Raw genomic sequence first — 27,963 nt, forward strand, 5'->3', positions numbered from 1 at the left:
AAACTTCTATGGGAAAGGGTGCTCAACTCGTATTCTGAGGGTTGCAGATTTAAATCCTTGTCATGCCAAACGTGCTCACCCTTTTAGTCATGGGGGCATTATAGTGTGATGGATAATCCCTCTATTCATTGGTAAAAGAGCAGCTCAAGAGTTGGCAATGGCCTTCCCTCTAGTCTTGCACTGCTAAATTAGGAATGGCTAGTGCAAATATCCCTTGTGTAGTTTTGCATGAGATTCAAAACAAATCTATAGATTAGATAGGTAAAGAGTACACAAACTTCTGTAGTGTTTCAGTGTCAAATTTTCCTTTCTGATTTCTGCCAGTATCTTTACTAACCAGCAATTTTAAGCATATATTGGGAAGAGGTTTTAGATGTAATTCCCAGAATAATAAGGAATTGCTAATTTGGAAGGGACGGTTTTCTAATTTCATTTAACTTTAATTTTCTGTTCTTCACCATTTTAACTTATTCGCGTATGATGTATATTCAGTTAGTTTCTGGCCATCAATGCTGATGCTAGTACCTCTTTGATTTTTTTTTTATCAAAATGCACATTACACAACAAATATTACACTTTATACATAGGCACTTGAATACACACACACATGTATAGTTCATTAATTAGTTACATTCATATTAAACCTTCACATAATAAATATTACACTTTATATGTAAATATACATACATGTACACACTTATGTATACATAGTTGACTAACCAGTTACATTCATATTAAGGATATGCATTTTTTTCTTTTTTTTAAGGGTAAATGACATTATAATCAAAGTAAATGGCACTGAGTTACTTGATGTGCCTCATTCTGTTGCTGTGGGTGTTCTGAAGAGAGCAGGAAATGTAGTGTCTTTGGTAAGGAAGGTTTCTTTATAATTTCTCCTAGATGCATACTGTTTCTACTTTGTCAATCAGTCTAATATGTCCTGAATAAACATATTAACACATTTCTGTTTTTACATTGATGATTTTTTCTTCAAAGTTTGTGAAACGAAGGCATCATCATAACCACCGTCATGTCATGAAAGTGGAGTTGGTGAAAGGGAACAATAGCCTGGGGTTCAGTATTGCAGGAGGAATAGGAAATGAGCACATTCCAGGAGATAATGGCATTTTCATCACTAAAGTCATGGAAGGAGGTACAGCCTTCTCTCAAGGAATTCTCCAAATAGGAGATAAATTGATTGCTGTAAGTTCTTTGCCATTGAAACTGGATGTGTTTTGTACTCTTCCAGTGTCATCAGGGACTATATTATTCGACTGAAATGGTTGAAACAAACCAGATGGTTGAAATGTAGTTGACTTGGTTGTACGTTTGTAGTTCTTTGTATGGAGGCTTGAGTTTCGCATTTACCCTGGCACAATTCTGTTACATTTAGTTGATGTAGCAAGTATAAATGTGATGGTTAATGTTTAATTAAAGCTCAGTGGTTGCCTTGTTTGTGTGAATTTTAATATATATTTTTGATGGTATATTTATATGAATAATTTGAAATTTATTGAAAGCAGTCAGTGGTTTTTGAAATCTAATTATTTATCATGTAGAATTTGACAGCTACATAAGATAGTGAGTGTTATGTAGAGTTACACAACATGGAGATGAACTTGCAAAATTCAAACCTTCCAAAATTACTGTTCAAGACAAGTAACTGTGCAGGTGGAATTAGGAATAACTGTATTACTCTTAAAATAGTGGGTGGACGTATACACTTCAAAGCCAGTAATATCTAAAGCCTATAGTGTTTATTTTTCATTTTGTACTTCCTATGACACACAGATACAATTGTTTGGGAATTCCTCTCTGTTTCTGTAAGGTTGGCGAAAAAAACTTGGAGAACATCACTCATGAAGAAGCTGTTGCAACATTGAAGGCTACAGCAGACAAAGTAGTTCTGACCATAGCTAGATCATGTTATATTGCCCCCCCTTTAACTGTTTCAGAACCTTGTCAAGAATACACTCTGTGTGCACTTACTTCACCTTCTTGTAAGTAAGACCTTAGAATTATCCAAACATTTCTGTAGTATTTTTATGAAAAATGAAGCAGTTATTTGACATATTGCCTTCAGTTATATTCATACTGTTATTTTCTCTGGGTGTAAAACATTCACGTTTGTGCTGTGTGAAACATCAACTGTCATTAGTCTTAATTATTAACCATAATTATTACATTATGTTCTATAATTTATTCCTATGTAATGTTAGTTATCTAACATGATAAAGGTAACTAATTTGAACATGGCACTTTGTTGTTATTATAGTACTTTATGAACATATCAGGAGAGTGAATGTTTTCTCCAAATTTATGGCATACTTTAAAAGACTGTAAAACATCAACTTAGATGTACATTTTTTGTAAGTATTTCAAATAACCAAGTTTTTATTTCAGCAAATGTCTCGATCACAGAACACCAACAGGGGCCTCCAACCAATATGTGCCCTTCGAGGGTCATAGCAGATGAAAACATGACAAGGTAGCAGTGCTGTATATCTTTTGTTGTGTGTTTACAAAGTAGTATTTTGAATTTTGAGAAAATTAACATATTAACTGTTTATTTGTTTGTTTGTTAAGCACAAAGCTACACAATAGTCTATTTGTGCTCTGCTTTTCAAGATTATTGACACCTGGTTTCTAGTATTGTAAGTCCATAGACATAATGCTGTGCTGCTGGGGGGCATTTAGAAATCATGGCATAAAGTAAATAAACTATTTTATTTTTCTTATTAATTCTCGCACTAAGGTCAATCTTATAAATTTGTTTATAAATATTTTTCTTTGTTTTATGAAGAGAGAGAGTGCCCTCTATCTCTAGCAGCTATTTTATAACTTTAGATGAATAATCTTAAACATTAATTACCCACCAGTAGAAAGTTATGATTTGATAAAATCACACTAAATGAAAAATAGGCAAATTAATAGAAGTATGTATGTGTTAATAATTATTGTGTCTATTCAAAAATTAACATTTTTATTTACAATCATGTTGACAGGCAAGTAGGTCATTTTACACTAATATGTGCTTGTAAAAATGGACTTGGCAAAGTCTTCTCTGCATACGACACTTAAGTGATACTTTTAGCTTTAAGCTCTGATAATACAAAAATATTCATGGAGCCTAGAAGGTGGACTGAAGGAGCAACATTAAATGAAAGAAGGCAGAGACATTCATGAATGTTGAAATCAAGCACAGTTGATAGTTGAGATTGAAAGGAAACATAGAAAGGCAGGAGGCAAGAAGAATGGCTGGAAGAACAGTGTTAGGACAATTTATAAATCTGTTTATACAGGATCAAAAATAAATATTAGAATGTTTATACAAGCATATAGGAACAAAAGTTAGAAACAAAGGGAGGTTGTTAATTAAGACATCTAGGATCTGTTCATTTAACTGCGAAGTGAATTATTATTCAGCAACTCTAATGTTCATCTGGAAGATTACCTTTGATCATTTGCACCAAGAACAGAATGTCTAACAAAACAAACATGTTTTTCAATATTGTTGGTTTTAATGCAGAACATTTCTCTGAAATGGTCTCCAAAGTGATGGCTGATTTGGAGTAGTACTAGTCATGCTTCCTGATACCATTAATACCTAATGGCCATTTAATGTAATACTCAGTACAAATTTCATTCAAAATTAAGTAACTGGATCTCTTACGAGAGGATCCAGAAAAAAGGGGGTCTTGAAGTAGGAGTCACTATTGTGTTAGTGGTAATGCAAGACAAAATTTAGCACTTTGATAATTTTGAGAATCACGAATTTTCACTGTTTTCTAATTCACCGAGATTATTATAATCTTGAAATTTGTAACAATACTTGTTTTGGCTATTGTATTTAATTTTAATTTTAGGCTATATCAGTAATTATAATAAGATATTCCTTAAGGTATATTTTGAGAATAAGTTTATGAATTCATTTTATATTTATTTTTTGCAAAAGAAAGTTATTTTTTTGAAATAGGATATATTTCTCCAAGTGTTTGGGGAGGGAACAATGGAAACTTGTTTTAAGATTTTGAAAACATTTTTGGAACTGTATTTTCTACAATTATATTTTGCATATTATTCTCAAATAAATTGTGGTACTGCTCTAACTAGTGTAATAGTTGAGTTACAATAGTAATAAAATGTATCTTTGTGCAAAAAGTGTAAACAAACAAATTTATATTCTTAAGGCCAAAATATTTATTTTTTTTCACTATTGTATACGTGGGGAACTGAGAATGTAATTACTTAGCATAACATAAGAATTTATATGGCTTGTCATCTACCCCAATAAGGATTTGAAGGAAATAAATTAGATGGAAATCATAGTTTTATTATATACAGAACAAATTGCCTCTGTTATGGTGAATACCATATTAATATGCATTTTGTAGGAAATAAAGAAGCCAATGCCCTATTAAAAAAACAAAAAAACAACATGCTATTAGTTATATGCAATGTTAATCATTGTCCAGAAGAAACACGTGATGAGTAACAAGCAGAACTAAAATCATAAAATAAACTTTTGGGGAGTCATTTTAACAAAACTTTTTAGTTTAACAGTTTCCTGCTATAATATAATGTAAAGCACTTTTAGATCAAAGAGTACAACAGCTGAATATTTAATTGGAATATAAAAATGTAACACTTCTTTGATGAAAAAAAAAACTCCATTTGCTTTCAACTGCTACACCACCAAACCAACTGTTTTGGAAGTTGTTGTTTCTAGAATAGCCTGTTTTAGATTGTGTTATAGTTTATGCCAAAATTGTGGCATCTGCTAATGTTTTTGTTGTTGTACTCAGGTATAAAGTACTGTAACATCAGTATCATTAGTGATTGAAATTTTGTGTACATACTAGATTTACTTCCTAAGGGTTCCCAAAAGTGTTTTTTCAAGAGTAAATAAAAATGAAGTTCACATGTAATCCTGTGTTATAGTTTACACAGTGCATAATTCTTCTCAAGATTCATGATGTGTGCACATTTTACTGATATTATGACAATACAAATTGCAACATCTCTTATGTGATGACATTTTAGTATCTCCTAACTGATGGACAACATCCTACTGTATAGTGATGTCAATGGTTAAAACAGGTGGTCCCTTCAGGTGGCTTTTGGCCCTCTTTTAAAGAAATAAAGATTACATATGGTGGTTGTCTCAACATTTTTATAAATGTTGTTTGAAAATTTATTGCCTGCAATGTGTTTGACATTGTAACAACTGCTCATAAACTTGAAAATGATGTCATAACTTATTTTGTTTTAATGCAAAGCTACATAATGAGCTATCTGTGTTCTGTTCACAGCAGGGTTTAAGCCCCAGACTTTAGTATCACAAGTCCATAATCTTACTGCTGACAAGTCCATAATCTTACTGCTGATCTACCAGGGATCATTTAATAGTTCAGTTATGCTTATTCATTACCATTATCCTCTGACTGAAACACTTGTAACTAATTTCCAAAATTGTGAATGAAATGTTGAAAAACTGTAAGAAAAAAATCCTTCTCTTATACATATTTATCAACTGTCTTTGTAGTCTACATTATTTCATAAAAACTCAATTATTCACAGACCACGTTGAATTTAATCATAAAAGCTGGCTTGAAGTACTCAAACTGCAATCCAGCTATCTGATTATGACCAGATGTAACAAGGGCAGAAAAATATATTTTCATAAATATTAAGAAATTAACTGCCTCTATGAACTGATTTTAAATTATAGGCACTGAATTTTATACCAAACAAACAATGTTTAATATTATTTAGTCTTGAAATAAAATTGCTGTTGTGAAAACCATGCTGAAAAAGTTTGATTCTTTTGATACTACTGCAGAATACAACTGATTGAAACAATTTAAACTAACTATACATGTATGTTTGAAAAACTATGAAATTTGATAGTTTCTTTTAATGAGGATAATAATATTGTGGTTATTTCAAATTCTGATATTTTTTGGTAGTGGGATTATATATCAACAGAATAGACTGGATGGAGGATTGGGGGTGGCCTGTAGTCATTTCTACAAACACATAAGACCAAACTACTTGTGGAACAAGCTTCTGAAATATCAGTATTTTCAACCATTATTTATACCTGTAATGTTATTTGAATGTTCATTGAATTAGTTTTTTTTATATCTCAGCAGAGAGGCATACTGATTTTCTATTCTTTTTTCTTCTCACAGACACTTTTCAGTTGAGGGTCATTCCTTCATTTTTATGCAAATTGCCTTGGAGCTTGGTTAAATGTACCCAGACATCTTTTAACTTTTTTTTTAGTCCTTTTTAAGGATTCTATGAGATCAAAGGTCAAACAACCCCAAAATGAAATTTACAAAAAAAAAGCATAATTTTGAGTTTTTGGTAAATTACTCCATTATATTTTGACCTATTTATGTAGGATTTGCTACAAAGATACTTTTCTACTGGTCCTACATATTGACAAGATATTGTGGATTTTTTCAGTTTTAGTAATTATGCAGTAACCAAAATGATGTTACAAAAAAGCATAACTTAGGAGGTTTTGACACTTTCTCCACCATAATTATATGAATTTGCATGGAATTTGGCAAAAGGATACTTTTTATAAGTCCCATGCATATACATAAAATGTTTGGGATATCCCTGTTTTTCTTCCTTTTAGGGGAGGTCAAAAGGCTAAATAAAACCATAATTTTAGGCTGTGTGGTATATTTTTGTGTCTTTTGCTCAATTTTTCATTGAGGAAAGCACAATTTGGAATGTTTATAAACTATTCATGTGTAATGTCAACCAACTTGCATGGGATTTGATACAAAGATACCTTCTTGCAAGTCTCATTCAGTAATGTAGATAATTTTTGATTTTGTTGTAACTTTTATGATTTTTTCCAGTGTTAAAACTTGGCCATGTTGGGATTGTATGGCAGGTACATGTTGTATTTACTCATGAATTTTGCCATCTTTAATTTTTAATGCTGTCTGTAATTGTTTGTGTTAATTATCCAACTGAAGTATGTTGATTAGTTGCTTACTGGGCCCTGGCATGGCCAGGTGTTAAGGCACTTGACTCGTAATCTGAGGGTTTCGGGTTCAAATCCCCATCACACAAAACATCATATTATAATGTGATGGTTAATCCCACTATTCATTGGTAAAAGAGTAGCACAATAGTTGGCAGTGGGTGGTGATGACTAGCTGCCTTCCCTCTAGTCTTACACTGCACAATTAGGGATGGCTAGTGCAGATAACCTTTGTATAGCTTTGAGTGAAATTCAAAACAAACCAAACCAAACTAGTTGCTTACTGGAGGTTTGAAAAGCTTACCAGTCTTAATTAACTTATTTCTGTGTCTTTTGGGATCTTTGAGTGACATAGTAGTTAGTTAGCTGGGTATCAAGTGATCCAAGGTTTGAGATGTGTTCAGATAATAGCACTTTACTGAAATAACAATCAATTATGTAATTTGTTTCAAAGAGCCAAACAAAGCTTTTGTAGTGATGGATGCTGTCAGCTGGCTTCCTCTCCTCTGGCAAATAATTAAAATATAATGATGGCTATACCCAAATATTAAGGGCTCTGATTTGGCTTTTTAGCCAACTTTCACAAAAGTGTTGTTCAGATCAAAAAACTGAATTGCAATTTTATTGTCATTTTGTTCTTGCTCTTCAAGTAACTTTAAAACAGTTTTTACTAAAAAACAATAAGAAAAATATGTGCTGACAAAAAATAGTAAGTTAGGTTTTTATTAAAGGTCTTGATGAAAAGAAAAATGCAGTATAATCACTCAATTCTCAATTATAAGTCAGCTTTGTGTTTCCACAATCTCAAAACAAAATCTTATTATTGAAGTAACTCAAAGTCTTAATATAATAACTTGATTTCTTCTTTAAAACATGAGATCTTTGTGAGTTGCAACAGAAAAGAAAGATAAACAAAAAAATTAAATTATGTATTGCACTATTAATGAGTTGGAAAAAGCACTTCATTTTCACGTGAACAAAGTTATTGGATTAGAAATTTAAACAACTAATCTTGAGTTTGAGTTCTAGTTTTGTAATTGTGAAAATATTTCTGCTGTTACATTTCTCTCCATTGAACAATGAACTTAGTAGTATACAAACAAAAGCTGAATTTGTTTTTGTTCTGAAACTTATCATGAGAATAGTATTGGAAACTTGGCCCCAGGAGGGTAATCTCTAAAGTTGGAACCATTCAGGATTGTCTTGATCACTTCTTGGGGCAGTTGTGATAATGACTGTGTTGGTTTTTGCCATGATATTTCTATCTTGTACTCCTGTGTAAACCTACGTGAGAGCTATCTGTTTGTAACCACTGATAATTTTGATTTGGCAAACAAGAGGAAAGATTGGTAGTCAACAATACTGACTGTCAAATTTTTATCAATTTCTTTAACCGAACAGTGGAAATGTATCATCACTCTTTTAGTATATTCATGGCTCCTAAAGTTTGAAGCCTGTTTGATTGTGACAATGGGACATGAACCACAAATGCTTAGCTTCACACACTAACTACTAAAACCATGCCCAGTTCACACTTTTATTTGTTTATGTATAGAACAATTTTCCAGGAACTACTCCTCATTGTGATTTACTGTACTATAGAGCATTTTTGCTTCTTGTTTGAGATTTTGTTTTCCATTTTCTATCACTGTGTGTTGACAACCTTGTCTGTAAAACCACACCTGAAAAAAAATAAAACCAAGTGCTTTTCTGTATGTCTTCCTTATTGATCTGCCTGTCAGCATTTACTCAGTGTTTCAATTTTTGCATAGATTATTTTAATCTTGTTTTGATTAGACTGTAATATCTAAAACACATTAGTTAATCATTGTAACTTTTGTTATTTTTATGTAATAAACTTCATTAGTTTATTCTGATTAATGTACTTGTACTTCATCAGTATCTTTATATTAAATAATGTGTGAATTTCATTTTAAAACACCATGTGATGTCCATTTGATTGTTTTGACCTTACATATTTCAACTAGCCAAACCCTCCAACTTCTAACTATTAGAAGAGACCTAACTACTCGTATTTTTAAATAAGACGCTACCTAGCCAGTATGCTCTACATTGTGGAAAGTAAACAAGTTGAGACAGCTGGAAATATAATGCAGATCTCCCAAGTTTGTGATCACTTTTAGAAACTATTAAAAAAGTATGTAATTTGACAAAACCAGTTGGTCAAAATAAAACATATCCAGACAATAAGTTTCGGTAATATTGTTTTAAACATATAAAGACACCAATTAAGGAAAACTGGGGTCCAAGAAAATGTAACTTTTTTTTCTGCCTGGTGACTGTATCAATAATAGAAAAGAGATTGAACAGACTGATATTGCAACAATGGTTATTTAATGAATAAAAGGTAATTTACATTTTCATGTAGTGTTAATTGTTTGTTATGAAATAGCACTAGCAAAGAAAACCTATTACTGTATAGTTTTAGGAACCTGATACATGCTTAAGAAAATTCCTATAGTTTCAAGACTTTGCTTCCTTAAAGTGTACTCTGATAACCAGTGAGTTAGAAGTTGCTGATAAAGTTTATTAATATGGTTTTTCATTTGTTTTGACACATTATTGTAACTTAATGTCAAATGATTATTTTAAGTTATTTATACAAATAAGACAACTCCTTTATGTTATCTGTGTTTCTCTTGTTAACAGTAATTTAAGCATATGCTGTAAACCCATTGCTTTTACTGTTAACTGTGATTTAAGCATATGTTGTAAACCATAGTTTGTATCGTTAACAATATGATATCTTATCTTTTATCATAAAATTTTTTTCAACTTGTGTTTTTCTCTATCAAAACAAACTATCTCTTGCTAACCTTGTTACATTCATGTATTATTGCATATTAACTCACAAATAACAATGACCAGAAGCAGTTTTTCTCTATCATAACTAGGGCCCTCTCTAATCATACGAATGTTAATCACTTCTCAAGTGGTAGAATTACTGATTAGAAGTGTTTTTACTAATGGTTTTGTTAGCTTATCCACACATTTTTTTTTTACTTTTGTGAGTTTTTAAATTGGTTATTGTATGTTTTAATCTGTTTTAGGGAGAGTTAGATTTATTTTATCTGCCCTCTTGTTTCAATTTCGAGAGTTGTGCTCCCCCAGTCTTGTGTGTTCATGACTATAACTACTCTTACCTCAGCAGTGGTATTTCTGGCCATGTCTAATGGGTTAACACCACAATTCTCAACTAGTGAAGTGACAGCTTTGGTCCATGGGGAATTGACCACTGCCGTGCCACAATCAAAACACATTGATGATTGTCTTGACAATGTTTTTAGTAATATTTTAGTTTCGGACTTGGACAGCTCTCCTCTCCTGAATATGCTGGTTAGTCATGTATCATTTTGAAGACTTAGCCATACCTTTTTCCTACTTGGTTGGATTTGTCATTTTCATGTGTTATATTCTGTATTTATATTTTATTTCCTGTGTCCCTCCCATGCTCTTTGAGAATATCCCAGTCATACCTTAATCATGTCAGTTCTCTCTGAGGCTACATGACACGTATTGCTCCCTTCCATGGTCTCAAATCTATTTTTTTTTATCTACAAAATCTTAGTCTTTCCCATAACTTTTTTCTATCTTCCTTCTGGATTGAATTTGCCAGTTCATTCACCTCACATTTTCTTCTGCTTTTCTTAATGAATCTCACCTTTTCATGTTTTCTTCCCATTGGATCCATCACCTTACTATGTTCCTGGCTTTACATTTCCATCATAGTGGACATTATTAGTGCTGTAACTGTTTTTCTGTGGTGGTAATTACTCTGAACTTTTTTCTTTTCCTTTACAGAACCTTTATCACGTATTTGGATCCCACTCTGTGATGAGTGTTGTCCAACTAAGTATGCCTAGTCTTAAATCCACACTGTATGACATGTGAACATGTTAGTTGTTTGTGATGTTAAGATTCTTCCTACCAGGTTCTAATGTACAATTCCAGATGGCGCTAGGTGTTGGTTGATTGGCTTTGCCCAATATGTCCTCTATGCATAGATATAAAATACAGAAAAAGTAAAACTGTAACATGTCACAAGTTCATTTTATGCCCAGTGTTGAGATGAGGTGTTTTGCTGCACTATTTATAGGTGTATCGTGTAGTCTTGCTTCATAGATATGCTTTTCTTGGACCATACATTCATCTGTAAAGTCCCCTCAGTGTGGGTTCCTGTACGTGGTGAGGGACCTCCCAGGGAAGGTTCTGTTTTTTCAGTTTACCTCCTCTAGTATCTAAACATCCACCCACATGTTTGCAGTGCATGGTGACCCATGAAGGGGAGAAGAGAATACTGGTGGTTGAGGTGTCCAACCCTAACACACCATTTTGGCCTTGAATTCCTGTAGGTGGGCAGTCTTGGGGTGACACCCCTAGGGTCAGTTGGCTGGTCCACTTGGGCTAGGGTCAACCAAGTTCCAGTGTTGGGTGTTCTCAACAGTGTTGTGGACATTGTATCTGATGCTGGTGTTTGGATATGGTGCTCACAAAACCCTGGCATTGCTGCAGTGTCCTTGTTTGGCACTGTAGTGCATCCTCTCATAGGGTTTCATGGTGGGTGAGGTCAGTGGGAACTGAAATGTAGCTTCTTTAATATGGATACCCCTCTTTCTAATAAAATAAATAAAAATGAAAGAGTTGAAAAAACATCATTGGAAAATGACCAGGCATGGATGACTCTGTTGTACAGTCAGTATTATAGGCAGATTTTTACACCTCAATGAGGATATACCCATTGAGGTTACTCCCCATGCGACTTTGAATTCTTCCAGAGGAGTTATAGTTGATAGGGATTTAAAGAACATTCCCGATTCAAGAATCCTCACTGGTTTTTCCAGCCAAGGCGTTACTACGATACGCTGAATCTTCATTCATAAAGATGGAATTATGGACCTACCAATGTTCTGATGTTTTAATTATAAAGACTAATTTAATGGCATCAGTGGACAATTACGCCTACAATTGCATACGGTCTCTTTGTCAATGACTTCCACATCTCATGTCAGTGGTCAAATATGAGGTATATTGAGTGGCAGCTACAGACTTCCCTCAATCATTTACTAACATGGACCACAGCAAACAGTTTCAACCTTTCTCTCTCCAAAACAGTTTGTATGCACTTTTGCCATCATCAAGGTATTCACCCTGATCTTGAACTCTGTATTGGTGAAGCTGTGTTTCCTGTTGTCCCTGACGCTAAGTTCTTGGGGCTTATATTTGACCATTAGCTAACCTAATTTTGTTGCTTCTGATCAAGCAGCTATGTGTCAAGTGTACAAGGGCACTAAACATCATCCATGTCCTCTCTTCCACCTCTTGGAGAGCAGATCAATGTTCCATGCTAAAAATCTATCATGCCCTTATTTGATCAAAACTAGACTATGGGTCTCTGGTATATGGCTCTGCCTTCAGCCTTGAAAATGTTGGACCTTGTTCACCATCAGGGGCTTTGGCTCTGCACAGGGGCCTTTTGCACTTCTCTAGTCCAGAGTTTGTACACTGAGTCCCATGAACCCCCTCTACACCTTCATTATTTGCAACTGTCTTTACTGTATGCTTCAAGACTTTAATCTTTTCCACAGCATCCCACATTGGGTTGTGTTTTCCTTCCTCATTGGGCCACATGTTTTCATAATAGATGGTCTGCCACTGTTCCTTTTAGCTTTCGTCTCCAGGTGAAGTTGTATGAATTGGGTCTATCTTTAAATGACATAGCGGTATCCACAGATCAACTCATCCAACCATGGCTAATTACCATCCCCAAATGTGACCTTTCATTGAGTCGTCTGTGGAAGCCAAATACTCCTGATTGGAAGTATCACCTTCAATTTGCCGAACATCTTTTGAACCATCCTTCCATTCCCATTTCTACAGATAGTTTGAAATCATATGACTCTGTGAGCTCTGCCATTGTTTACCATGATTCAGTTGTTGCACACAGAACTGCTGTACAGTTTCTGTGTTCACTGCTGAATTGTACACCATTTCTCTTGCCCTGAATCACATAGAAGCTATGCAGTGCATGAACTGTACTATTTGTACTGATTCACTTAGCTCTCTGTTAGCCCTGTAATCACTTCATATCAGTTCTTACCCTATTCTTTCTGATATCCAAAACTGACTAATTCATTTTTCTTTGACATCTACTTCTATCTAGTTCTTATGGATACCAGGCCATGTTGGTATTCACTGGAACAAGCTCGCTGACACCACAGCTAAATTTGTCTGCTCGAGCACAATCAGTGCTGTGTCTGTTCCATACGTGGACTATGGTCCTGTATTCAAGGCTCGGCTTCATACCAGTTGGCAGTTTTGGAGTGAGTAACGTAAAAACAAGTTTTTCCAAATAAAACCCTTTATTGGACTTTGGACATAAGAATTGGAAAGAGGAAGTTGTTCTAACTAGACTATGTCTTAGTCACAGTTTTTTAACTCATTGTTTTCTTTTATCTGGGACTGATGCACCCATGTGTTGTCTGTGTAACACTCAGGCTGCAGTAAGCCACATTTTACTGGCTTGCAGTCATTACGACTCTCAACAATGGCACCATTTTAGACGTGTTTTGTCCCAAGGTTAATGTTGGACGTTGTCATTGGCAATGGTGACATTGTCCACCTTACAAATGTTTTTAGTTTTTTAAAACCGTTGTCCTTTTTAACACTATTTAAGTTCTTAATTCATAAATTAAACCTTTTTTTATGATTCCTTTTTGAAGTACAACTAGTTTGATATGAAATTAGAAAATGGTCGTAATATCAAATAACTTGATACCAGTACTGGAAAGGCCAACTTCAGGTGGCTAATGCTGATGTTTGCACTTACCTGTTAATCATGCTGGTGAGTTATGACCATTCAGTTTATGCTACAGAATGTCCTTTAAAATTAGTATTACTGTAATTTCTCTCTTACTGCTGTACACTAGATATAAAAATTGGATTTCATATGTTTAAGTTTTAATTCAAAAATTCAACTTTGTTTTGTGTTTCCTTGATTCCTTTTTATGATTTACCTTACTTTAACATTTTACTGGATGTTTGGTGCAGATAGCCTAGTTGCTTCGTGCCAGAAAACACCAAATGCACCACTACTGCCACTACCACCACCACCATGAGTAAAGTAGACAGGGATCTACTCTGATCTGTGGCATTTCATTTTTGCCATACTGAGAATCTGATGTACAATTTCAGACACAACTAGGTGTTGGATGATGCACACCATCAATTTGATTATTTTTCATTATAGTGTATTGCAGCTACACATTGCACTGTCTTTAGTGCTGCAGTCCTCTAGACTCGTCAATGCATTATTTCTCTCTTTCTTGAAGTAGAGTATGTGAATCCTTGCCACTTATCAATGGTGCAGTCTTCCACTAGTGTACTGTTTTTCATTCCTTATCACATCTCATGGTCTTCCTTTGAACACTTCGTAAAGAGGGATCATCTTCTCACCAGCCATCCACCAGTTCAGTGTAAGATTTTAGTTTTTTGTGAGAGGAGGTAAAATATTATATTAGAATTTAATATTTTCCAAAACTGAAAATATATTTCTAATTGATATTTATCTTCTTTCATATTTCTCAACTTTCCATCTCACTTCTAGGGTGAATTGGTTTGGATAGTTATAAATAACCAATTTCAAAGTTACTCATGTTCATGAGTAAAGAGGGTGCTAGTTGCAATAGGTGTAGCATTGCACTCCTATTGGTGGAGAGTTGCTGCATGATTATTTGCTTGTTAGTATACAGTGATATATGGAAGTAAAAGGCTATTGGCAACTAAAAACATGCACTGATAAATGATATTACAAGTCCAGATAGCTTTTTGTGGAACCTAAAAACATGCACTGATAAATGATATTACAAGTCCAGATAGCTTTTTGTGGGACCTAAAAACATGCACTGATAAATGTTATTACAAGTCCAGATAGCTTTTTGTGGGACCTAAAAACATGCACTGATAAATGATATTACAAGTCCAGATAGCTTTTTGTGGGACCTAAAAACATGCACTGATAAATGTTATTACAAGTCCAGATAGCTTTTTGTGGGACCTAAAACATGCACTGATAAATGATATACAAGCAGATAGCTTTTGTGGGACCTAAAACATGCACTGATAAATGATATTACAAGTCCAGATAGCTTTTTGTGGGACCTAAAAACATGCACTGATAAATGTTATTACAAGTCCAGATAGCTTTTTGTGAGAGAAGGTATTTACCAGAAATACATTTCAATTTAGGAGAACGTTAAATTTCTGTTTTCAACATAAAATTTTGTTGTAATTCTGATCATGTCTACCACATTTACTTTATGTATTTTCTTCAAGGAATCAATAAAGAATTACTTTCATTATGCCTTCAGTTACTTGTTTGGAAACTATTGTTATTCAGTCTAATAAGGGCTCCTTTTATTTTAGGGAGGCAAGAAAAGTGGTATTAGTAAAAGGTAAGTCAGGTCTAGGGTTTAATATTGTTGGTGGAGAGGATGGAGAAGGAATTTTCATTTCCCATATCTTGGTGGGAGGAGCAGCAGATACTTGTGGCAAGTTGAGAAGAGGAGACCAGATCTGTTCGGTAAGAATAAAATAATACTTGTTATGGGAAAGGTTAAAATAGTTGAGGTTTTTTTACAGAGATTTAACAGGTAAAATACCAGACAGAAAAAATTTCCATTGAAATGTTACATAATTTAATATTGTTATTAGTTAAACAACATAATTTAGTTTTATGATATTGTGATGTAGTTCATGTGTCTGTGAACATTCTACAATGGAAAATTTCACATAATTATTAATTAAATTTAGCTGTAGCTTCTTAGAATCAAATAAAACAGGACATTTTAATTCCATATAAGGTAATTTGCAACAGAGATCACATTTGCATGAATGGAACAATACCAAACATAAATGGAAACTAGCTTGAAAATTTGAAAAATATTGGACTGAAATGTCCATCAGGTTTTATTTAAATATAGTTTTTTTCCATTAATGTGGATTTCAACTTGTATTGCAAACTTTCAAAACATTCACACTCAGCCTGTCAGTAAAGTTAATATAAGTAAAATTCATTTTTTTTTTAGCTACTTTAATTTAAAATCATTCTGTTATGTTTGTGTTCAATTTAACTAAAATATTCAACTATACCTTAGCTGCAAATTACATCTTTTCCTTAAAACCTAATCTTAACTTACCAGAGATTTACTCTTATAAGTACTATACAACCAGAGTAATATATTAGTGCTTTATTAATGTCCAACATTCCATTATTTGTATTAAACTCCTTTATTTCTACAATGTTTGAGCATGTTACAACATTCTTCTGTGTACTACATTGGAAGAAAAATATACAATATGATGTACTTTGTTCTAACAAACTAAAATAAGATGTCATTTAAATGTTTTGTATATTCTTTGGTAGATTGTTTAGACAGAGTATTCATGATGGGTATACTGGAAGTGGTAGTAACTACCTGTTATAGAAAAAGCATAAGTGTAAAGACGACATTTTAGTTCATAACGTCCTGAAACATATTTGTGTTTTTCTACAACAAGCAGTTGAATCTCTTCTCGTGTACTCAGATTTGTATATTACTGTGATTTTGACTGCCTCATTTTTAATATAAATACTAGCATCCTATGCTGAAAATAAATAAAACCTGCATTTTTACATAAGAGGTAACTGTGATAGGAGTTTTGGTTTTCATTGTTTGTCTTAGGTAAATGGAATTGACCTTCAATGTGCCACTCATGAAGAGGCTGCAGGTGTTCTAAAAGGAGCAGGGCAGACTTGTTCTATGATTTTAAAATATAGACCTGAAGGTATGACTGTCTTACTTAACATATAGACCTTAAGGTATGACTGTCTTATTTAACATATAGACCTGAGGATGTTACCGTCTTATTTAACATATAGACCTGAAAATGTGACTGTCTTATTCAAAATATAGACCTGAAGGAATGACAGCCTTATTTAACACATAGACCTGAAGGTATGAGTGTCTTATTTAAATTATAGACCTGAAGATATGACTGTCTTATGTAGCATATAGATCTGAAGGTATGACTGTCTTATGTAACATATAGACCTAAAGGTATGACTGTCTTATGTAACATATAGACCTAAAGGTATGACTGTCTTATTTAAAATATAGACCTGAGGGTATGACTGTCTTCTTTAACATATAGACCTGAAGGTATGACTGTTTTGTGTAACACATACTCTTGAAGACATGACTGTTTTATTTAACATATAGACCTGAAGGTAATACTGTCTTATTTAAAATACAAACCTGGAGGTATGACTGTCTTATTTTTACAAACCTCTTGCATCAGGATGAATGAGAAGCTTTGGTTGTGAGAATATTCACATGGTTGTATATTTAAACGTATAGAGATCTGGAAGAACTTGTTGTGTTGTTTACAAATAAACAGTGAATGGTTACTAATTTGTGATCACGTTTACTTATGATAATATTTTTGAATGATTTGTTTAGTGCTGAAGCTTACTTTGCTAAGTAATTTGTAATTTCTCATTTTTGGAAATGACAAAAATTTGGAAGGGTGTTTTTTGCTATATTGGTCTGTTAATATGACTGTCTACTGGTAACTTTTGTAGTATATAATTTTACCTAATCTTGAGGTTCAAATGAACTTGTAAACGTGGTAAAGTATGCAAATATGTATTGAAATAACATTAAAATAATTGTTGCTCAAACAACATTTTCTTCTGACTTACTAAAATAAATTCAGTATTGTATTTATGTATTGTATTAAATTCAGTAATGTATTTATTAGTAAGATATTATATCTATTGAATGAATTGGCTTTTCTGAAAATGGCTGGTATGGATATTAAATCTTTATTTTAATTAATTTTTAATACCCATGCCAGTCGCCTTGAGAGTACATTTTTACTTCAAGTAGGTTTCTCATCATCATAAATCAGCTTTTCATACTCTGTTTTCATGTTTTATAACTGTTCCATTCTATCTATGAGTGCAGAATTCTGTACTAAGTGAATTATTCATATCTTGTTTTCATCTAGTACTACTGTTCAGAGCTATCTTAGTTATGACTGCAGAACCCTGTATTATATGAATCAATCAACCATACCTTGTTTTCATCCAGTACTAATGCTTAGTTTACTCTTATTGATGAATAAATAATCTCATATTATAAAAACCAATTTACCATATGTTTTCACCCAACACTACTATGACTGTACCCATTTTTAGTTTTAGTTACATTATTAAAAACTATTTTTGAGATGGTTGTGATCTAAAAAAATGTCTGAAATTTTTGCATATTTAACAGGAAATAAGTACCTTTACAAAGTAGTAGTTAACAGTCTAATAAGATGATGGATGGATTTTGCACAGGAAATAAATACCTTTACAAAGTAGTAGTTAACAGTGTTAATAAGATGATGGATGGGTTTTGTACACAAAATAAGTACCCTTACAAAGTATTAGCTAACAGTCTAATAAGATATTGGATGGTAGGATATGTTTAGAAGCTTCTCTAATGAATCTTTCAGACAAAATGAAACAAAAATGATGCTCTTAGATTGATGATATTGATCTACCAGTAGCTCATATGTAGCGCAACCTATCTATGTATCTGAATGGGAAGATAAATGGATAAAACTTGGTAGATTGTTCTTCAGCTGTATATCTTTTAATTCTGATGGCATCGTATATTGCTCATCAGTAATAAAGTACATGTTTATAGTTATGGTAAACATGCATTGTTTAAAACTTATAATAGTCCTTGTTACTTTTGTGTATTTGAAAATACATGAAGCTTTATGTACCTCTGTCATCAATGAACGTTTTAAATCTTATATGTCTTATTTTTTATTACAGATGTATTTTGGATGTAGTTGCCTTGTGCAGATATTAACGTTTTTGCTGGAACTGGTATAGGTCAAGTTTTTATATAACTTCTGTAGATAAACTATGTGCACTACCTTCATGAAAAACAACAACTTTGGGTATCATTTCAAAGTTGCTTTTCTTTTGGCAGTGATTGTTTTGTTTTTTTTGTAATTACAGAGTACAATAGATTTGAAGCCAAAGCTCAAGATCATAGAGAAGAAATACTACATACAACAGCAGATAGCTTTCAAACATTTGAGAAACATGCTTTGTATATTAGGTAAGTAATGTTGCTGTCTATCTCTGTTTGTACAGTACTAACAGTGACATATTTCATGATTCGTATAATCCAGATATGTTTCTTTATATGTTAGGTAAGTAATGTTGCTATCTATCTCTGTTTGTACAGTACTAACAATGATATATTTCATGATTCATATAATCCAGATATGTTTCTTTATATGTTAGGTTAGTGAAAGTAGTATCTATTTGCATATGTATACTACTAATATGGAACTGACTTATGCTTCGTATAATCCAGATCATAACATATTCTGTAACGTTCACCATAGATCTTCTGGCTTCTTATTGAATTCTGCATTTCAGAGTAATTGAGAAAATGTTGCATCGGTTTAATTTTATTTTGAAACAAATTAACTCATTTACATCTCAGTAATTTTTAATCATTATGACCAGATGCGTTTGTGAAAAATCCCTAAATACTCTCCCACAAAAAAAAGGTGAAAAAAAGGTTAAATCAGTTATAAATATCATGTTTTACTCTATGGCCAGGTTTATAATTATAAACTAATCCTGATGTAATAAAAACATTCAAAAACAGTTTAGAAAATTCAGCTAAAATCTCCCTGAACTTACACAAAATGAAATAGATCATAATGATCATAATGTTTAGTCTCTGAACATTTGTTTTTACTCAGTATTTAAATTTCGTAATAATGACTTCTGTTTGTAGCAAGCAATATAAAATTTCTTTTTATTTATTGTACTTATTTGTCAGTTTACAGACTTGCAACTATAAAATTATGGATTTGATTCCCCATGATGGACAGTGTAGATAGCTTTAGAATAAAACAGCTACAAAATTGCCTTTATTTAAACTTGTGCCTGAATTTGTTTGAATTGAGCCAGAAATCACTATTAACCACAAAAAAATTAAGCAATTTGGAAAAGATTGAAAAGCATTTGATATTTCGGCAATTAAACTTTTTATGTATTAAAATTTTCAGCTGATTTATTATTCAATAATACCATTTGATACTGATGTTTTACAAGTTAATATTTGAAAGAAAAATTAATAACCAATAAAAACATTGTCAGTGGAAGGTACTTACATAGATCAGAACTACAGGGTGTTCGGAAAGTCACTGTGCAGTTTTGTCTGTTAATAAAAACATAACTGCACAGTGACTTTCCAAACACCCTGTATAAAGTAACTCAGTAACTTGTGTAGCTAATTTAACACATTGGTGTAACTGAGAGTACATTGTAAGACAAAAGATAAGAATGACTAGAATCCATTCATTTATCAACTGGACAAAATCTTGGAAATTTTGGTCATAATATGGATCATATTTTGTGAGGTTTGTCCAGTTGAAACAATAAGGTTTAGGTTGAACTTCAATACATATTCCAAGTTAACAATGCAAAGTAATCCTTATAATAATAATTATATATTTATATATATAATAAATAAGGAACAAATAATACAAATAAATATGTATAAATTAATCATTTTAACCAGTACTTCTGAAGACACTAACTTTATAAAAAGAAAGAAATGTAAGTTATGAGACAAATAAAAATTAGTTACTTGGTCCATGCACTATGATTGATTACCTGCCCCTTGAAAACAATAACTTTTTTGAATTATGTGTTTTCATAAAACCATTTTTTTATTACTTTAACTGGCTTTGTTTAAATCTTAAATTTAAGTACAACACATACACCAATAGTCTTTTCGTTGACTGAAAATCTTCTTCCTTCTTTAGAGCACTATTTGACTATGACCCTTCTAAGGACAGTGATTTGCCTGGCCAAGGGCTAGCCTTTCAGTTTGGTAATATTCTACGTGTCATAGATCTCAGTGATGATGAGTGGTGGCAAGCTTGCATTATACATCCTAATGATGAAGATTTAATTGGTATTATTCCTAGTAAGAACAGGTAAAAATTGTACATTTGAAACTCCTACTTGGTTAAAAAGAAAACGTTAATAACCCAAGAAAATTGGTTAAAGAATAGGTTTTTTATACCAAGACATAATTCAAGGCTTTTTGTAAAATGTACATTTTGAATCGCAAAAAATTATCTACAATTTATTGCAAGTTTCTTGGCAATGAATGAAAATATAAATTTGAAGTAATCATTTGTATGATTGAAGCAATATCATCATGAATAGCAGGCTCCAGTGTTGACTTGGTAAGAACACTGGGCCCCATTGTTTCACTCTCATGAAAAGTGGGCCACAATATTTATCTGTTATGAAGAGGAGGCCTCAATGTTAAGCCTTTATTAAAGTAGTTGAATTTAACTGCATACTCTGATTTTGAAACATTGTTCATAATAGGTTTTTTTAGATGTTTTTGATACAAACTAACACAAAACTAAATATGCTGTGCAGGAGGCAACAATATTTAATGATTGTTAAACGTTGAGTTATGTTTAATAGCAGAAAACTAAAACTTGTAGTTGTAGATCCATAAAACATTCATGAAACAGTAAAAGCTTTAAATAAGACTTGAATTATTAAATGTGCAAAATAAAAATACAGTATATAAGATTTCAGTTAATTTTGGACATTTTCAGACATATTTTCAAGATAAAACGGTGTTTGTTTTGTTTTCATACATGTATTTTTAGAGCTGAACAGAGAGAAAGAGCAAGGTTAAAAACTGTCAAGTTTGAAGGAAAACACCAATATAATGGGAAGGTGAGGCTTTTTTAATACTTAGACTTACACTTTTTCATATGGGGTCAAAGTATTGCATAATGTTGAGTAATTTTGAGCTTTTACCTGTTGAAACACTTGCATAGAGAGTTGACAAAACTATGAGTTGAACTCACTTGTTTACTCTGTGAAATACAAAGGAAGCAGTTAGTGGAAGTAGTTTTAGTATTGGTTATATTTTGTTCAGATTTTGTTTTATTTGTACATTATTAGGGACTCTTTAACCAACACAAATAATTTTGTGTGTAAAACAATTTAGAAAAAATATGTTTGAAAAGTCAGCAGTTCTAGGGTTAATTAATTACTAATAATATTTTCAACGAATTAGATTATTGAGAATTGAGTAACATTAGAAGACAAGGTTAATTCATTTTTAAACATTTTGATCTAGGTTAAAATAAAACAGTTTTATTCTATTTTAAAATTGATAATACAAATAGCAACACAGAATAATTTTTTTTTTTCTTTAGGATACTTTAATTATTACATTTAATTCTTCCCTTACAAAAAAACCATGTTAAACTGTAACTCAGAGCTAAGTCTTTATTTTGAAAGATCAGAAGTTCAAATTTTTACTTTGTCATTAATATCAAACATAAATAGCTTATATAAAACAAGAAGCTGCAAAAGTTAGTTCTTTCATAGAAGACAACATTATTTATTATATAGCCTGTTTTGTTTTGTATCATTTACTCTTTTTCTTATATAAACACAGAAATAGTATGTCACATAATGGTTGTGTTTAATATTTACTAATTATTTTTGCTTATCTAATAGCTGAGAATTGAGAAGAAGAAGAAAAGCTTTTCTTTATCAAGAAAGTTTCCATTTATGAAAAGTAAGGATGGCAATATCCGTGATGAAGAAGGTGAGTGTATGAAATGCCATTTAGGTGAAAAAAACCAACAAACCATTAAATTCAGAAGAATAGGTAAGTACATCAGTGTGACTTTTTCTTCAACCACCTTCATAGACACAGGTTACTTGTAGTAATTAATTAGTGGATAACTCAAAAGCAGTACACATCCTTCACTTCTTATATCTCTGTTGATAATTAAATACTGTAAACAAACATCCTAAAATATATTTATTGGTCTTCTCGTGTTATGTACTAATACACACTAAATTTCTGTCAGTTCTTAATGTAACTGCTTTACATAAATGCATTTACTCATCTTATAAGTACTTTTTATTAAATTATTGAAAAATTTCTTTCACCGTGGTACAAATGTCATTGATACAGAAAAGTAAAAAAGTAATTCAGTTTAGAAATGTAAGTATAGCCTAGTTTGTTGCTTTGAGACATCATCTTATAAATTATTAGATAAAGAACACTGATCAGACTTTATTTTCTGTTCTTTAAATTTCTACACTTGAAAATGTAGAGGGAGTGTATGTATTCTCTGATTAAGAACTGGTTTTCTCAGTTTAAAGAGGTTCTTCCCATAAAGCTAAGAAAGCCGGAAACTGAGCATTCTGCCACAACATTTTCAGTTGTTAACATTTGAACTTCAGTCATTGAATATGTGGTAGCCTTAAACAAGGTTATGCATCATTTAGTCCTAAAGTAATGATTATGTGCATCTGTGTAAACATTTTTCAAGGTGGATAGACTTATCTGTTATGAAATTGATTTTTATAATTTTGGGACTTTTTGTGATGTTTACATTTTACTTTGTTTGGTATGTCATGCTATTCATACAGGTTAAATAAATGGTATTTACTTTTTATGCATATGAATTGAGAGTATATTTATATTTACAGTAGTAAACAATTAAATTATATATATATCGTTGGTTGTGAAAAAACATTTTGTTTTTCTAAAATAATATAACAGTGTCTTAAACTTGTTTTCTTCTTAAAAACCTAGAGTGAACTAGTTCTTTTTGTATTATTGACTTAGAAATCATACGAAAACACAAACTGTAGTTCTTTTGAAATCATTTATTTTCTGAGGCTTGGAATATTAAATAAGACAACCATATAATCTTTATGCCAAACTTTACATATTTATCAAGACTGTTTCCATATTTAATTTAAATTTACAGTTATATAGGAATTTCATAACATTTTGGTTTAACCGATTTAGAAATTTCTTCATGATTGAATTTTTAATACTGTTTCCAACTAAATATGCATATGATAAAATAAATACATAGTACCATGTTGAATGACACTTTAAATGGTCATTGGATGCATACTTTGACCCATACCTGTGCACATAAAGTTAAAGACTTCATTTTAACTAACAATTAAGATTTTGAAGAGTAGTTAACTTTTCAGATTTCAGTTCACCTAATATTTATTTTTCAATTAAATATGTTATGTAATTTCATTTTAGGATTGCTTGAAGATGACTCTATATTATCTTATGAATCTGTCACACAAGAAGAAAGTAAGTTTTGTCAATTTATAGTTAAGAGGAAAGGTTGAATATTGATTCAGTGAGTGAGTGACAATTTTCTTTTTACTCTAAGTTTTTTTGTACTTACACAGATATTTCTTCTATTAATTTATCAGAGTATTTTTTTACCCTAGAAACAGTTCACTTGAGCTGAAAAATGTAAAATATTTTTTTACGAGAACTAATCTCTTGAAATGTAATTTTTATATAACTGAGAATCCTCTGGATCTTCAATAATTTTAGTAAATGTCATCAAAGTTTCTGTGAATTACGAACCCAGCTTTAAGCCCCCCAGTAGTTCAACAGCAAGCCTGAAGGTTTATAAAACTAAACTCCAAGTTTTGGTATCCATAGTGGTCTGACCATAACCAATCCATAGTGTAACTTTGTGTTTAACAACAACCAACAAACCACACCACCTTAAATTTTAACACTATATCCACCTCTACCTCATTTCACACTGTAATCTGAAATAAAACATTAAGTAAAACCATAAAACCAGATACTAAAGGAAGCACTTTCAAGAAGAGGTGAAAACTATCTAAAGGATTTTTTTATTACCTAAATAATTGCCAGGACTATCTTAAGCAAACCTTAGAATATCCCTGTTCTGATATTTTGTTATCAGCACATTGTATGTAATAGTTGCATTTTCTTGTTAAAAAATGACTGAAAAACCTGTTTTGTATTGGAAAAAAAAAAGGAAGGCTAAGTTTAGAGCACTGCTATATCAGAGAGTTGTAGATAAAAAGAAACTTGTGTCAGTGAATTGTTTTTGAATTAATCCTTGTAATGCATGCTAAACATTAATTTAAAGCGACTCCAAATGATAAAATGGGCAGTCTACTTTTTTGAGCTTATGAAAGTTTGATTTTCAAGGTTTTGTTCATAGTGTTTGTATGAGACTGACTATTTTTCCACACTTCTAAGCATAAGAAGCACAAAATAAGAAAGCTTAATAAAATAAAGTTGCAACCTCTCATGTTATGTTTTGTATTAGTCCTATTGAGCTAATTTTTCACTTTTGATTTTGTTTCATGATAAAATGGAGTTAACTTTCATGTCATATTTTGTATTAGTACTTTCAAGCTAATTTGTCACATTTTGATTTTGTTTCATGATAAAATGGTATTTTAATAAAATACGTTTTTGTTACATATGGGCAATAATTTTGAATAGGTACACTAGGGTACATAGTTATATTTGTACTTGGTTTTGGTTTGTAACATAATCTCCATAGTTTCTGACCTTATTCAATATCTTTATATTATTATGTATAATGTTTTTATCTTCTGTATATTTTTATCAATCTTTTTGTTTTCAACAAACTAGCTTAACTATGTTAGAAAAGCTTACTGCAGTGAAGAATTATATTATGAAAATAAAGGAAAATTTTCATTAAGTTATATGTTAACTGTGACAATTTTTATAATACAAACTTCATTCATAATAAATAAAAAAGTGTCTATTATACAGAAATAAAACATTTGAGTTGAGTATCTGATTACACTATGTAACAAAATTTTTACTTTTTCTTGTTCCTAGGCAGAAAATGTTATTTTCCAATTGCTTATGCCTAAAGTCAATGGAAAATACTTATTTTTTTCTTCAAACTTTGCTTTTGTGACCTGGGAGCATCTTACGAAAACATGATGGAAGACTACCTTTGGGGTCTGATACGTGAAAGTGATTTACATTACAGTCGCAAATCTTAAAACACTACTCACTTCTAAACATTTTTGTTAATTTTTGTATAACTTTAGTATAAATGCATGCAAATCTTGTTTCATATATTGTTTTATTCAGACCTTATGTAAATGAAAATGTGCAAATTTGCCCATTTTTACATAGAAAATAGGTTAATTTCTAAATTTCATTATTCAGGTCACAAAAGCAAAGTTTGAAGGGAATAATAGCCATTTTCTGTACTTTTACAACATAAGCAATTAAGAAATAACATGTGCTATCCAGGAACAAAATTTGTGTTACATAATGTAATCAAGAATGAAACATTTGAGTTGAGTATCTGATAATCAGGAATGAGACTGTCTAATAATTTATGCCACTACAACATTGACAGTGTTTTTATTTTGTGTTTCTTACACTACATTGTTATTTGAGTGTATGTTACTGCAGTGCCATTTTTGAGTGAATGTTAACATAGGAGTTCACAAATGTTTCAAACTCATAACTCACCTGGACAGCCAAACAATTTTCTGAGACCAAGTTTTAATACATTTTATTAAAGTTTAGTAGTGTTCTTGTATTTAGTTTTGTTTGTTGAAAGATATTTAGGATCATTATTTTATAAATAATCATACAGCACAATATTGTTATGTTTTAATATTTCTTGTTCTGTATTATATGTTATTATTTCATTAAATCTTATATTATATATTTTCAGTTTCTTACACCAGGCCAGTCATTATTTTGGGTTTCCTGAAAGACCGAATTAATGAAAATTTAGTGTGTGAACATCCAGACAGATTTGGTAATTGTGTACCTCGTAAGTTTAGTAGTTCTTTACTTAATTTGAAACTTTTTTTCCTATATCATTTCAGATGAGGTTTGAGTGATACTCACTGAAAGTGTTTTGAGTTTATGCATGATCACAAAATAATCCCTAACAATATAACAGTTACATAGTTTGATAATATTCTGATAACTAAGGTAATGAAACATGAAGTTCAATGTGAGTGTTTGAAAAGTATTAAAAAAATTAAATGAAAATTAGTTCCAAAAATATTATGTATCAAAGTACAGTGTATATGCATTAGTCTAAAAAAAAAAAGGTTGTTTCATAGCTATTGCTTGTGTATGAATACTTATTGACTGTTTTGGAATAATCAAATATAAATATATAAAGAATATGTATAGGCACAAAATATTTAACTGGAGTTTTGTGTATTAAATGTTTCATGCTTTCTCATAGCAACAACTGGAATCTTAAAATACTAACTATAGAGAATTATTCAGAAAATTAGAAAGTCAATAAGCTAGAAGAATGGGGCCAAATAAGCCAATCAGAAGCCAGCAAGTATCTTGCAGTATGTTGTTATTTGAGTATATGTTACAGCAGTGCCATTTTTGAGTGAATGTTATCACAGGAGTTCACAAATGTTTCAGACTCATAACCACCTGAACAGCTAAACAATTTTCTGAGATGATAGTAGGAACTGATCATCAGAATTGAACTAAGCCTTGTTAAGACAAAACTTAATTAAAATTTTAATGAAAAATCAGACAGTATCTATATAAATAAGAGTAATTTGTGTGAGGTGAGGGAGCTTTTTTATGTTCATTAATCTATACAAAAAGGAAATTAGAAATAAGGAAGTATGGATAATGTCACCATATTCATAAGGGAATGGTGGATTCAGATAGTATTGTGCATTGCAAAGGGAAAGATAGTTGGATCTCTTGTTTCTCAGATCCCCATCTCAAACAGCTCTTTTTATAATTTAGGGTTCTGTATGTGAATTTGCTCATTTGTTTATACATACTTACAGAGTATCATTTGGGAGCTGTGTCACTGAGTTTTAATACTGTTGACCTTACACACACACATTACCAAGGTTTTGAAAGCATCACTAGATCTGGTACCTCCTACTAGATAGAATGATTTGTTTGTCATTTTTGATTGACAATCCAGCTCAAAGTGTCTTTTGTACCAAAGTTGCTTAA

The 27,963-nt window shown here is 31.7% G+C and overlaps 1 protein-coding gene across 1 annotated transcript in view; it reads left to right on the forward strand.

The window, feature by feature from the left end:
* Positions 1-27,963, forward strand: part of LOC143244008 (disks large homolog 1-like) — a 35,996-nt gene that overhangs the window by 651 nt on the left and 7,382 nt on the right. Inside the window, exons 2-13 of the mRNA XM_076487947.1 lie at positions 767-869; positions 997-1,203; positions 1,829-2,000; positions 2,404-2,488; positions 15,452-15,608; positions 16,750-16,852; positions 19,086-19,188; positions 20,918-21,091; positions 21,788-21,857; positions 22,653-22,743; positions 24,217-24,270; positions 26,684-26,785. Of these exons, the coding sequence (XP_076344062.1) occupies positions 1,036-1,203; positions 1,829-2,000; positions 2,404-2,488; positions 15,452-15,608; positions 16,750-16,852; positions 19,086-19,188; positions 20,918-21,091; positions 21,788-21,857; positions 22,653-22,743; positions 24,217-24,270; positions 26,684-26,785 (1,279 nt within the window). The 5' untranslated portion in view covers positions 767-869; positions 997-1,035. The remainder of the gene's footprint in view (positions 1-766; positions 870-996; positions 1,204-1,828; positions 2,001-2,403; positions 2,489-15,451; positions 15,609-16,749; positions 16,853-19,085; positions 19,189-20,917; positions 21,092-21,787; positions 21,858-22,652; positions 22,744-24,216; positions 24,271-26,683; positions 26,786-27,963) is intronic.

The sequence above is a fragment of the Tachypleus tridentatus genome, chromosome 2, assembly GCF_004210375.1.
Source record: "Tachypleus tridentatus isolate NWPU-2018 chromosome 2, ASM421037v1, whole genome shotgun sequence".
Taxonomy (NCBI): Eukaryota; Metazoa; Arthropoda; class Merostomata; order Xiphosura; family Limulidae; genus Tachypleus; species Tachypleus tridentatus.